Source organism: Staurois parvus, unplaced genomic scaffold (assembly GCF_062004578.1).
Source record: "Staurois parvus isolate SC_StPar_1 unplaced genomic scaffold, SC_StPar_1.0 ptg000114l, whole genome shotgun sequence".
Taxonomy (NCBI): Eukaryota; Metazoa; Chordata; class Amphibia; order Anura; family Ranidae; genus Staurois; species Staurois parvus.
Window position 1 is genome coordinate 2,549,711 of NW_028317910.1, and position 13,794 is coordinate 2,563,504.

General features: G+C 42.9%; 1 protein-coding gene across 1 annotated transcript in view; it reads right to left on the minus strand.

Moving 5' to 3' along the window:
* Nucleotides 1-1,289: 1,289 nt before the first annotated feature.
* CYB5R3 (cytochrome b5 reductase 3) overlaps nucleotides 1,290-13,794 on the minus strand; it is a 30,200-nt gene continuing 17,695 nt past the window's right edge. Inside the window, exons 3-9 of the mRNA XM_089671730.1 lie at nucleotides 9,895-9,967; nucleotides 7,762-7,868; nucleotides 6,689-6,818; nucleotides 6,108-6,191; nucleotides 5,733-5,818; nucleotides 5,291-5,390; nucleotides 1,290-3,169 (exon numbers count right to left, since the gene is read on the minus strand). Of these exons, the coding sequence (XP_089527856.1) occupies nucleotides 2,997-3,169; nucleotides 5,291-5,390; nucleotides 5,733-5,818; nucleotides 6,108-6,191; nucleotides 6,689-6,818; nucleotides 7,762-7,868; nucleotides 9,895-9,967 (753 nt within the window). The 3' untranslated portion in view covers nucleotides 1,290-2,996. The remainder of the gene's footprint in view (nucleotides 3,170-5,290; nucleotides 5,391-5,732; nucleotides 5,819-6,107; nucleotides 6,192-6,688; nucleotides 6,819-7,761; nucleotides 7,869-9,894; nucleotides 9,968-13,794) is intronic.

The following is a 13,794-nucleotide window of genomic DNA, read 5'->3' on the forward strand; positions in this document are numbered from 1 at the left end:
GTTTATGTTTATTACAGTTTTTGTAGCTGCTGACTTTTAATAAAACACACAGTTACCTGTTCCAGAGTCCAGCAATGTTCTCACCCACGCTGTCCCTTCTCTCCTCCATGGCTCCGGCATCTCAACTGTGGGCACCAGGCTGTGACAGCTTGTGGCTTTACAGCCTGGTGCCCACTGCACATGCATGAGTTGCATTGCGTCTTCCGATTAGTCCGGCAGTCTTCTGGGACCTGTGAAAGTTCCCAGGAGACTGCGGGAGGAAGGAGGTGGCTAAACTTCAGGCTCACTTCGCCACGACGAACTGAGGTGAAGTGGGAGCAGGTACCTGTCAAAAGTAGGTACCCACTACACCCCCCTGTAGCAAACTTGCTCATCAGAGTTGGACGTGGAGTTCCCCTTTTTTATTAGAAGCACTCCTCAATCCTTTATTCCCTACCCCCTCCCTTCCTGAGAGGGACAGATGTGTAAGTGTTAAAAGTTGCTGGCAGGCTGGAGCAGCAGGGGGCCCAGCATTACAAAGCCCCCCCCCCCCCCCCATAGAGACAGCAGACTCTGTCCCAAGGCCTGTGTAAAATATCACACCTCCTAATCAAGATAAGATAGTTTTGAAAGAACTTGAAAGAAGTTGGAACCTCATAAACCCTGCCAGCCAGGTGACAGAAGTTAAATGAACATTCCTCAGGTCAGTTGTCACCTATGTTTCATATCATGTATTATGAAGCTGTCAGTTTTAATGCAGAGCCCCTCCGACAATCCCACCCAAAACAGGCCATTTTACATTCATCTTATACACACACCTCATTAGTTTGAGAAACTACAGTCTCCCACTTTCTGTAAATAAGATATTTGAATGTAGTTAGCAGATGAATAATAGAATTAAACTTTAAATCTGATCTACAGGACAACAGCTAAATACATACATGATATACATAAATGGAAGTGGTGTCACCTGCCAAAGGGTTTGGATTTCAGTCCATGGGACTTGCACAGTTTAATGTCTGGCAAGGCAGGCAACCTGATTTTTCGCAGTTTCACTTTCACCCAAAAGATCCCCTTCGCAGCCCAGGAGAGGGAGGTGAGCCTACATGTCTCAGCCCCCGCTGAGGTCTATAGCTGCTTCTTGTACTATAAGGCACCCTAATTGGATAGAATGTGAACAGATGGTTTAGTCCTTCACTGTACAAAACTTATCAGATTTTGATCTGTCAAATCAGTTGTGTGGCCAACTGAACATTCCTTCATTCTCACAGCCACTGCAAACCAAAATAATAAGACTCAGATTTCAAACGCATTCTCAAAATTGATTTATATTTATGAGAAGATAATAAAAAATACATTGTACACAGGCTTCCAGAAAGACAAAGTTATGCTGCAAAGAGGATGTCCAAGGGGGCTGCAGGCTGGACAGGAGAACTTTCATAGTGCAAATAGAAAGACAACGGCTTTGTGCTGAGAGATCTGACCTCAGGCGTGTTAAATATGAACTGTCTGTGTTGCCCAGCAGTCTTAAACATTCAGATATCAATAGATGGAATGTAGTTGGTACAGCCTGATTGGTGGCTCTGGGTAGGACAAACAGTTCTTCAAAACAACTGCATAAAAGGGGGTTAAGCGTAGTGCACACTTTGGGGTACACAGCAAAACACAAGAGACGGATTTAACATTTCCTGCCTGAAAGGGGAAATTCATTGCAAGAGCTAAAGTGTAACTCTGACCCCAAAAAACATCAGCTATTTTAGAACTATCGCTAGTGTTAACACTTTATTGGTGAGAACCAACACTGTCATTTAGACATGTCAGAAAAAAGGTGCAGCCTTGATCTCTCCTTCTACGAACTACAAGTCCCAGCATACCAAGCTGCCTGGCAAAGCATGCATGTCTAAGTAGTTCAGCAACAGTTGGAGAGAAAAGAGCAAACCATGAAGGAACAAACTTCTGTTCAAAAACAAATTTGCAAGTATCCAAAAAACAAACTTAAACCAATGAAGAAAAAAAAAAAAAAAAAAAAAGTGTATGAAAACCCAAAATGTATTTTTCATTGTTTACCATCATGTCTCATTGTGTACAGTTTTCCTAAGCAAATCTTTTTGTGAGTCATCTCTACTTAAAGATCCTGCCAGCAACAGCACCTCCTGTTGCAGCCAAACAAAATGCCATTGCCTTGCAATTAGTAGTACTGTCAGCCTTTGCTCATTCAGCTGCTTATCAGGTTTATCAGATAGGTAGCCCAATGGCCACCTGAGGGGCCTCGCTCAATAGGCAAAGACTGACAGTCTGAAACAGGAAGTGCTGCAATAGGCAGGATCTCCAGTTAAGACATGTTGCGAAAATCACAAAAAAATTAATTATTTGCTTAAGCAGCTGTATACAGTGAGGCATTGCCTAACATACTGGAAAATAAATGTAGGGTCCACGCATACACTTCAAAAGGAACCCAAACTTTGTGGATCAAAAATGATTGCAGGGGTTTAAAATGTAATACCTTGAAAGTGAAAATGTGACATAAAATACATGTTTCACAAACCTTCAGCCTTATAGCTTAATCCGATCCCTCATACAGCTCCCACTGAATTTTTTTAACCTACCCAAAAACAACAAACTTTCGGCTGAAGCTAAAACAGGCGATTTTTAATCTCTTGCTACTTAACTACTTGCCAATCAGCAACTGACAAGAAGCAGTTAAGTCTCATGTTACCAAGTAATTAAAGACTGAACATGTAGCCGAGTTGATGCCCAACTTCTCTCTGGTGCCTCTCATATACGATACCCTTCCTTATTCCACCATGTTACCATCTGGGATGGACTGCTAGCTTTGCTCTGGTGTCTGTTTCATAACCAAGAAAAAAATATAAAGCAATACAAACACTGAATATGCGGATACAATGACAAGGCGGCAGATTGCAAAAGGCTTGTGACGATACACTTGCTCTTTGCTCCAGGTCTGACACAGGCTTTGTCTTTCCCATATTAGCGATCCGGGGCTGGACATAGAAGGGCTAATAGGCAAACCTCCTGTCCTGGGGGTAGCCCAGCTTGTCCAGGCTTGGGTTAATGGCATACTGGACCATTGGCGGGGGACCACACATCAAAATCAGAACATCATCCCCAGGAGGTGGCATGAAGGACTTTACCATGTCCTCGTTTACGAATCCCTGGCTGTAATCCCATTCTGAAACAACATTAGAAGCAGTGTTACACTTAAGATCTTGTCATCAACTTCAAAAGATTACAGTTAAAAGGCACAGAAAAATCAAATATTTTAAAAATTCCTTACTTGCACCTTTTTTTGTTAAATTAGTTTTCTTGGAGTAATTGCAATGTGTATTTGAACTAGAAAATTTAGAGTCAATTCCATCACAGCCCCCTCCCTCATTGCACGTCATAGCAATCTTTTCTTCTGGGAGTGTCTATTTACTGCCTTTGCTGCCCCAGCTCCTCCACACCTCCCCTCCTTACATACTGTAACCTCTATCCAATACCCGTAAAAAAACGCAGTCCATCTTTTTAAATAGGACAGAATTTCACTTTAACAAAAAAGTCTAACAATTTGGTTTGGGTGAAAAATGGTCTGTTTAAGCAAAATCAACCCTGAGGAGATCAGTCCACAAAATTACAGATGCTCAACCTCTGTAGCCAAAGTCAAAGTAGAATACGATGATCGTTGGGTTACCAATCTTTGGTGTATATACACTGCTCAAAAAAATTTAAAGGAGCACTTTTTAATCAGAGTGTAGCATCAAGTCAGTGAAACTCCTGGATATTGATCTGGTCAGTTAGATCAGTCAGTCTGGTAAGTAGCAGAGGTGGTTGTTAATCAGTTTCAGCTGCTTTGGTGTTAATGAAATTAGCAACAGGTGCACTAGATGGGCAACAATGAGATGACCCCCAAAACAGGAATGGTTTTACAGGTTGAGGCTACTGACATTTGTTCCCTACTCATCTTTTGTGACCGTTTTTCACTAGTTATGCATTTGGCTTGGGTCAGTGTCACTACTGGTAGAATTTGGCGATACCTGTACCCTACAGAGGTTGACCAGGCAGTCCAACCCTCCAGGATGGCACATCAATACGTGCCATTGCCAGAAGGTTTGCTGCGTCTCCCAGCACAGTCTCAAGAGCATGAAGGAGATTCCAGGAGACAGGCAGTTACTCTAGGAGAGCTGGACAGGGCCGTAGAAGGTCCTTAGCCCATCAGCAGGATCGGTATCTTCTCCTTTGTGCAAGGAGGAACAGGATGAGCACTGCCAGAGCCCTACAAAATGACCTCCAGCAGGCCACTGGTGTGAAGGTCTCTAACCAAACAATCAGAAAGACTTCATGAGGGTGGCCTGAGGGCCGATATCCTCTAGTGGGCCCTGTGCTCACTGCCCAGCAGTTCGATTGCCATCTGACATTCAACACCAGAACTGGCAGGTCCGCCACTGACGGACTGTGCTTTTCACAGATGAAAGCAGGTTCACCTTAAGCACATGTGACAGACGTGAAAGGGTCTGGAGAAGCCATGGAGATTGTTATGCTGCCTGTAACATTGTTCAGCATGACTGTTTTGGTGGTGGGTCAGTGATGGTCTGAGGAAGCATATCCATGGAGGGACGCACAGACCTCTACAGGCAGACAATGAATCCCGACTGCCATTAGATATCGGGATGAAATCCTTGGACCAATTGCCAGACCCTACACTGGTGCAGTGGGTCCTGGGTTTCTCTTGGTGCACGACAATGCCTGGCCTCATGTGGCGAGAGTATGCAGGCAGTTCCTGGAGGATGAAAGAACTGATACCACTGAATGGTCCCCACGCTCGCCTGACCTAAATTCAATAGAACACCTCTGGGATATAATGTTTCGGTCAATCCGACGCCACCAGATTGCAACTTAGGCTATTCAGGAGCTCAGTGATGCCCTGGTCCAGTTCTGGGAGGAAATACCCCAGGACACCATCCGTCGTCTCATTAGGAGCATGCCCCAACATTGTCAGGCATGCATACAAGCACATGGGGGCCATACAAACTACTGAGTACCACTCTGAGTTCCTGCAATGACATTTCAGCAAAATGGACTAGCCTGCTGCATCATTTTTTCACTTTGATTTTTAAAATTCAGTCCCCTGTAGGTTGATAATTTTCATTTCCATCATATGATGGGGCATCCTTACGTTCCTAACACATTACCCAGTCCATATCAGTATAGAGATCAAGCATGACATTTTTTCCTATTGAGATCTGATGTGTTTTCAAAGTGTTTTTTTTTGAGCAGTGTAGTATATGGAGTATATGAAATAAAGGCTTCTTACTCTCAGGAGTGCGATCCAACGTGTACCATAGTTTGAAGCGGGAGCTGTGGTTGACCTGGATTTCTTCTAACTCATCCCGTAAAAGGATATCCTTCTCCGTCTGCAATACAACACAAACACCAACACCATCACGGACAGCAATGTAATTACTATACCTTAGATTAATAAAATGTCAGAGCTTATATCAAAGCCAGAATAGCACAAACACAGCTATCATAAGGTGAGCCCTATATGGACTGTCTTAAAGTCCAATGAGGGGTCTCTCCATAAGTCTCTCAAGGGCAAGGTGTTGCATTGTGGGATATAATGTGAGAATGTTTATACTCTGGATACTTTCAGGAAGTCATTACTGCCCAGAACACTGTGGGGAAGTTACAGACTTCTCATGATCCCCACTCTCAGTTAGTCACTTATGGGAGCCCAAGTCATGTACTTTACAAACCTGGTTAGCAAAGAGCAGATAGCACACTGTAGGGTCAGCTTTGTCCTTCATGATAGCGCGGATGAGCTGTAGCATTGGGGTTATTCCTAAGAGGGGAAAAAAAAAAACAGGACATTAGGTCAGAGGATTGGAAAGGGAACAGAGAAGTCTGAGGACAGTTGGAGAGTCAGGACGGTCAGATAAACCTTTACATAGAGTAGAACTCATAGCACAGACTGAAGTACAGCAATCCTCTAGGTCTCATGTATGGAGAACTATAAAAAAAAAAAAAACTAAATGTCTACACAACACAAAACACTCTGTTATTGGATTCAGTGGGATTGTAATGCACGAGGGTCAAGGTAAGGAAAGTAAAGCCCCTGGTCTCAGCTGTACCTGTCCCCCCAGCGATCATTCCTAGGTGTGTCGCCTTCTTCGTAACTGCTGCAGATTTCTTGTCCGCTTGGATCTTGAAACTTCCTGAAAAATTCAATTCATCATATTAAAAAAAAAAAAATTAGTAATTGGCATTCCCAGACAGGTCATTAAATAATCTTATATGATAGTTAAACCATATAAAAAGTTATTTATAATCTGCAATAAGGGATACTTAGTGCCAAGAACAAACACGTAGATCTAACAAACACACAGATATAACAAACACTAATCCAGTTATGTAGTACCTAAAAACATCAACTGTACTTTGAAATCAAGCTAGTCTAAAACTTGATAATTTGTGTACAGCACACCAGGAGAGGAAGGACGGACTTTTAATTGATCTGTACAGAGCTGCCAATTTAACAGGAGGGTTAGAGCAAGCAAGCATAAAAACACCCAAAAAACTTCAACATGCTACACTCCACCTAGAACTTACCGCAAAAAACAAATAGTTTTACAATGTCCAAGAGTAGAAAAAAAAAAAAAAAAAAAAAAAGAAGGAAGCAAAAAGGAGCAATGAAAAAAAAAAAAAGTGTTACCTTTCCCTCCATAAGTCAGAAGACCGCTGGGTCCGCGGAAGTCAATGGTGTCCCCTATTTCTAGTGCCTCCAAATACTGTGACATTTTACCTCCATCAGGGAATTTAGGATGAATATTTTTGAAGTAGATCTGAAATAGAAGTTTTGTTTTTTTTTATTAAAAGTAATAAAATTGGGGGAGGAGGGAGAGAAGGTTTCCCAGTTTAAAAGCTCATGCACATAGTTGCTTTACTTGTAAATCAAAAACCTGACATTCTGGAATGCAAAAGGCGACACAGGTACAGCACACAGCCTGTCAAAATCACTGAGGCTGAAATAAACGGTAGCTGCACACTGTTCTGAGTGGGCATACATCCCTGAATGCATATGGCCCTAAAATGTGAGTACTCCTCAAAACTGTGCCCAACCACTGTGTATTTCTGCCCAATTTTAACAAGCTACTGATAAGAGTGGTACACTGCACCTGGGCCTTATGGCTGCCGCCCCCCCAAAACAAACACTGCCCATGTGCATGACCCTCCAAGGATAATGCACAAAGGGTAAGAATTACTAGTAGTACACCATTATATCGGCAGAACTTTGTGGAACAGTGACTAACACCTATAGGGGATTGTTGGACATACCATTCCAAAACCAATATATGGCATTGCCCCCATTTGTGCCCACGACTGCCTCCAATCTTCTGGGAAAGCATTTCCACAAGATTTTTGACTGTCTGTGGGAATTTGTGCCTATGCAGCCAAAACATTTGTGAGGTCAGGTACGGAGGTTGGATGAGAGGACCTGGCTCACAATTGGCATTGCAATTCATCCCAAACGTGTTCAGTAGGGTTGAGGATGCACAAGTGCCCAAAATGTGTTTGAATGCTGTAGTACTTGCAGCACCCTACACCGGAAACACATTGGCTCAGTCAACGGGAGGGGTGTCCACATACTTTTGGCCATATAGTGTATGAGGTTGTGTTCAGGGTGTGTTATTAGCCATCAGCTGCATCATTTTGCATACTGGTCTGTTTGCCCCTCGCTGCCTTCAGCTAAGCCACACAACAACCAGATCCACACCAGATCCTCACCTTAACAACCAGATCCACAAAGCCCTTGTTGTCATCACTGGACACTGGAGTGTAGGGTCGCACCACCAGATTCCCATCTACCCTGGCAGACAGGTAAATGTGTTGGCCTAAATATCAAATAAAAGAGGGGTAATTAAAAACACACTTTTCTAATACCATTATCTATAATTATAGATTTGAAGGAAAGAGAAATCTGGATTTTGGTTATGTTAGCCAACGTTTCTGTAGTGTCACTATATACATCAGTGGTTCATATAGTGAACTCGGTGTAGAGCTATTCACCCTGAGGTCATCACAGAGGACAAGGGGGCACTCTTTACGTCTGGAGGAAAAGAAATTTAATCTCCAAACATGGAAAGGTTTCTTCACAGTAAGAGCTGTGAAAATGTGGAATAGACTCCCTCAAGAGTTGGTTCTGGCCAGCTCAGTGGACTGCTTAAAAATTAAAAAAAAAAAAAAAAAAAAAGGCCTGGATTGTTTCTTAGATACACAGAATATAACTGGTTACTAACATTTATAGGTAAAGTTGATCCAGGGAATATCTGATTGCCTCTCGGGGGATCAGGAAGGAATTTTTTTCCCTGCAGGAGCAAACTGAATCATGCTTTGCTGGGTGTTTTTTTTTGCCTTCCTCTGGAAGAACTGTGGGTATAGGATTATAACTTTTTTCTATGGTTGAACTGGATGGACGTTTGTCTTTTTGTCAGCCAGACTATGTATATACACAGTGGAATTGGTTATTATTTGAACTCAACTGCAGGGCCAAACAATGCTCACAACTTCCAGTGAATATCTTTACATAATTTAAAAAGGCATTATAAAAACTTTGCTACCTTCACCTGCAAAAGATGTGCATTGATCATGGAGTTTTATGGTGTCATTTGTTGCCCTGTACATAGTCTATAGTAGAACAAGTCTTCACATTCCCGTGTCAGAGGTTTCTGCTCAAACATGTGGCATGGTACCACAACAGTTAATGCATGACCTCTGTCTGTAGCATCAGACCTGACACTTCCTCTAAGAAAACTAGATATCTCACAATCCCTGTGTCTTAGTCTAGTGTTCTGCAGGTTAGAGCCAAACAGTAATTAGATCTGAAACAGACAAGCAGGCAGAGTAATTCTTCATCACACTAGCACTTCCACATTTGTGATGCAACACAAGAAATGGCGAGGCATGTATTAGATGCTGTGTGACCAGGAACAAGAGGTTGCCTGTCCCTTTGGCAAATAGGGACAAGCAAGCTGAATACATGGACATAGGGGAATTGATCAGCCACGACACTACAAACTGCAGCCACAACATGTGAGCCCATCGTTACAAAGCAAGGCCAACAAAGGGAATAGAACTACATTAATACCTACTTAAAAACAATTAAAGCATTTGAAAGTGCATTATGCCTCTAAAGCTGAACTCAAATTTTCACTTTCAGTCTTGCAGTTGTACCAGCTCCTCCCTATACTGAAATAGCTTACTCTAATTTCACTGCACACTGAGCTTTTTACAGTGTGCATTAGAAGCTGCAGCAAGTCAGAACCCACCTCATTTTCTGGTTGATGACCAGTGCCATCTAGCCCTTTCCCCACAGACTGACCTGTCCCTGGCAAACTCCTTTCATTACCTGGATTTCAGTTCAGTTACCAAAGGATTTTACTGAGATTAAAACAAGGGGATACAATATGAGCTCAGGGGCTGCAGATATAGTTACGGTACATTGAATCTGAATGCCTGCTCACCAATCACGACAGATTAGTTGCCAAAAAAGCACCACCACCATCCCTTCTGAAACATATCCTAACTTCCTGTCTGGGAGAAAACAATGAGAAGAAATTTCTCCAAAACATGGGAATTCTTCTTAGATTGTGGCCACCAGAACATATACCTTCAGGATGAATAGAGAGCACAGATGGCAAACCAAATGATCTGGGATTCACCTGATTTGTATCAAAATAGCCCTTTATAGTTCATAAATCTCATACCCACAGGCAGGGATATCTGACCTGTAGGGGACTACAAAGTCATTACCTCAATCTGCCATTTACATTCCACTTGTTTGTTTTGAGCAGGCAAAAAGAGAAAACAAAAAGTTGAACAGTTTTCGTTTATCGGTATGTAAACGGTTCTGTAACTCACCGATGGGGAGACCCAGGATGTGCTCTGGAGATGGCAGAGCGAAGCGGAACATCCTCGTGTCATGGCTGATTTTCTGGAATTAAAATACACTATTTGGAATACACAGCATAGAATGAATGAACTATTGTATCATCTACAGGAGACCTGCATGGGTATTGTAGGCCTTAAAGTGCTTAGTCCATGCAGGGAAAACAACAGGCTCACTTTAAAGCCTAGCTTCAGATTTCATCCACCTTTAAAGCCCAACTCCAAAAATTACCATATTTTTCGCTCCATAAGACACACTTTTTTTCCCCCCAAAAAAGGGGGGAAAAGGTCATTGCGTCTTATAGAGCAAATATGGAGCGACCGGTCCAGTATTTCCACCGCCGCGTCAGAATACCGGGCCGGCCGCTCAGCTCTGCAGCAGGACCTTACCTGTGCAGTCTTCCCGCGCTGGCTTCTTTAGTGTAGGATCTCTGCTCGACAGCCGGGTGCCCAGTGCGCATGCGCGAGAAGCGCTGCACTTTGTGAATGGTACGGCGTCTTCTGGGACACATGACAGGTCCCAGAAGGTGTCAGACCAATCACAAAGCGCAACGCTTCTCGTGCATGCGCACTGGGCACCCGGCTGTCAAATTCAGGTACCCGCTCCCCCTCCCTCCCCAAAGGTCAGCAGTCTCTGGTCATCCCCTGCACTGTCCCCGCAGTCTCTGGTCATCCCCTGCACTGTCCCCGCAGTCCATTAGTTCATAATATTTTTCTTGTTTTCTGCCTCTAAAACCTAGGTGCGTCCTATGGTCAGGTGCGTCTTATGGAGCGAAAAATACGGTACTATCAATGTACAAGCCAAGCTGACCCAAACAAACTATTTCCTTTATGAACTGATATCAGCACTGTATAAACTGTATATGGCATCAGCTACATACAGCGCTGTGTTCTGGTAGAGGTACGGGGACTTCCTAAATTGGGCTGAAGCTCTACTGAGCCATTCATAGGAAGCCTTGAATTTTTATGAAAGCATACAAGGCTTCCTCCGTTCAGCTGAGGTGGAGAGATGGGCGTATGACGTCACAATCCTTACCTCAACCAGTAAGGGGAAACCATGTATTCAATAATAAAAGTTAAATGGCTGCCATATTTATTAGTGAAGGAAATAGTTTCTCTGGACCAGTTTGATCCAAGCATACTACAGTATTTAAAAAGTTAAATGGGGTTTATATACACTTTAAAGCTTAACTCCAGCTTTCAAACAAAAATCCTAATATAAGTGTCTCGCCAGACCTTCGTTGTGGTGATTGCATTAGTTCTCCTTTTTCAGGCTTTTTACTTTTAAATTTCACATGATGGTCCTGCCAGTAACACTTTCTGTCCTAGAGTGGTAACGCTCACTCACTGCATTGTATATATGGAGAAGCAGTGCGGTCACTCTACTCCTCTCCATAATATTAACCCCTTCATGCCTAAGGGTAAAACAAATCTAAATGCCCAAGCACAATTCTGCAACGTTGACGTGTTAGTAACACCGTACATATCACAACTACTTTGTACATCCAGGTGGATTATACCTTGTTTTTTTCAGAACACATTGGGCTTTCATTTGGTGCTAAATGGTAATTGATAGTTTAATTTTTTTTTATCAAAAGGAAAAAAACTGGCCCAAAATAGTAAAAATAAATTTTTTTTTTTTAATTTTTTTTTTTATTTAGCTGTGTGTTACGCCCATAACCTACCTCCATAGAACCCAAAATAAATTTTCCAGCTCTTGATGATCGCAGCGATACCATATATGTGTATGTTATTTGTACCCGTAGTACAGCCCAGAAACAATAGTGCGCATTATGTTTTTGTCTTTTTTTTTTTACCTAAAAACACACTGACATTATCGTTGACACGGATACCAATTTTTTTTTTTTTTTTTTTAAATCCTGACTGTTGACCTTGACCCAAACACTAACCCTGGTACTGAACTGGATCAAACCTTGATTTAGGTATTTTTCTTTATTCTCTCTTTTAACAAACATTTTTGTTATCTATGTCAGGAGTTAGAGAGAGATATAATGCATCTCTCCTCTCCATTCATAGAGAGAAAAAACAAGGGGGCTGGGCTGCACAGTGACTGATCACTGTGATAGCCAATCACAGTAATCACGTGACCCAGAATCAGGAGTCCCGGGTCCCGATCGTTAGAACGCGACCCAGGGCTCTCAGTGACACTGCGGTCTCTGTGCTGGGAGCGCGCTGAGCGGCGCGCTCCCAGGACAAAGACAGGTACACAAATATGCGGCCCCACGGAAAAAAGCAGAGTTCCATAAGGCCGCATATTTGTGTGACATCAGCGTCAAGGGATTAAGGAGAGGGGATCTGTAGTCTACAAAGAAGTGGAAACATTGCTGTTAAGGTTCCATTTGCACAGGCAAGCCACGGTGCAGATCCCAGCGCCAAGAACCTGCCGATTCCTGTGGCAGGGATTGACAGCTGCGTGCAGAGCACTGAGCACCCTACAATGACAGGCTGTCAGCAGCCAGTTATTAGTGCTGCTCACACAGCCAGTGATTACCTGTGGTGATCGTCGCTGGACGCACACAAACCTCATAAAAATCAGTAGATATTTGCCATTGGGATTTGCAGTATAGCTAAAATGCCAGTGCAAATGGAGCCCAAGAGTGCAGTACAGGCAGAGCTAAGCCATCAGCTCACAAGATGTCCGGCAGGATCTGCAGGTTTTTTTTTTTTTTGCACTTACTGAACAGGTACAAGACAAGTTCATAGTTAGGGTTTATATACACACAAGTCCCATTTAAACACACACCTAATTTTGAATGGCATTGCATCGCACATGCATGTGGCATGGGATGGGAATTCCATTGCGATGTTTTGGTATATTAGCAGCTTACAGATTTCAGGGTGCCTACCTTGACAAATTGTGTGTTATCACATCACAATCATGTAAATGGGTCCTTAAGCCTAGCTTTCCCCCAACACCATACATTTGCCTTCCCTGCTGCTCCGTTCAGCACCCAGGAGTGAAGGAAAGATCCATGTAATCAATGACTGACTAAACCCTCCAATCATTTTCCAGCTTAGCCTCGGTTTCATTTTTAACTACCATGGTGCTGCACATGTGATCAGTTAGGACATCAGCCATTTGATCGTCTGATAGTTTGGTCGAGAGAACAAGCAAAAAAGTGACAGCAAGTATACTTTAATTTTTTTTTTACACTATTAAGTTGGTAGGTTTAGTGCCCCTTTAAACAAGGCTATGGACCTTCCCTTGTGACAGTACCAATCAGCCCAGCACTGTCATACGCAGCACGTTGTACCTTCCACCATACCAAAGTTTTTTCTTTGGCTCCCAGAACTGAATGGGGGAGCAAAGGAAAGGCAAGTATATGATGCTGGGGAAGAGAAGCTGGCAGGGGAAAATCAAACATGTTGCTTTGTTATGGATGGGTAAAGCACGGGTTTGCTTGGAGTTGACCTCCATACATACTGTAATCTGCAGCCTCAGGTCCACCAACAAAACTATAGAGCAATGATCTTTCTGATCTTTCTACAATTTAAGCAGTGCTTTACCCAATGTATATTCACATCAGTCCCAGCCCTCAATGAGATTACAATTAAAAGTCCCCATCTGACATGCATTCACACACAGAGCAAATTAACCTACCATCCTGTCTTCAGACTGTGCAAGGTAACCAGAGTTTCTGGCGGCAACCCACCAAAGCAGACAGAACATACAAACTCCATGCAGATGGTGTCCTGTTTGGAATTTGAACACCATTACACATTAAGTAGTACTTCTCTAAAAGATGCTAAAAGCACAGCACCACCCATAACAGACTGTTCTATTGTGACTGCAAGGAGCTGTGGATGAAAAAAAAACACCACCACTATATAAAACAGGTAAATCGTACAAAG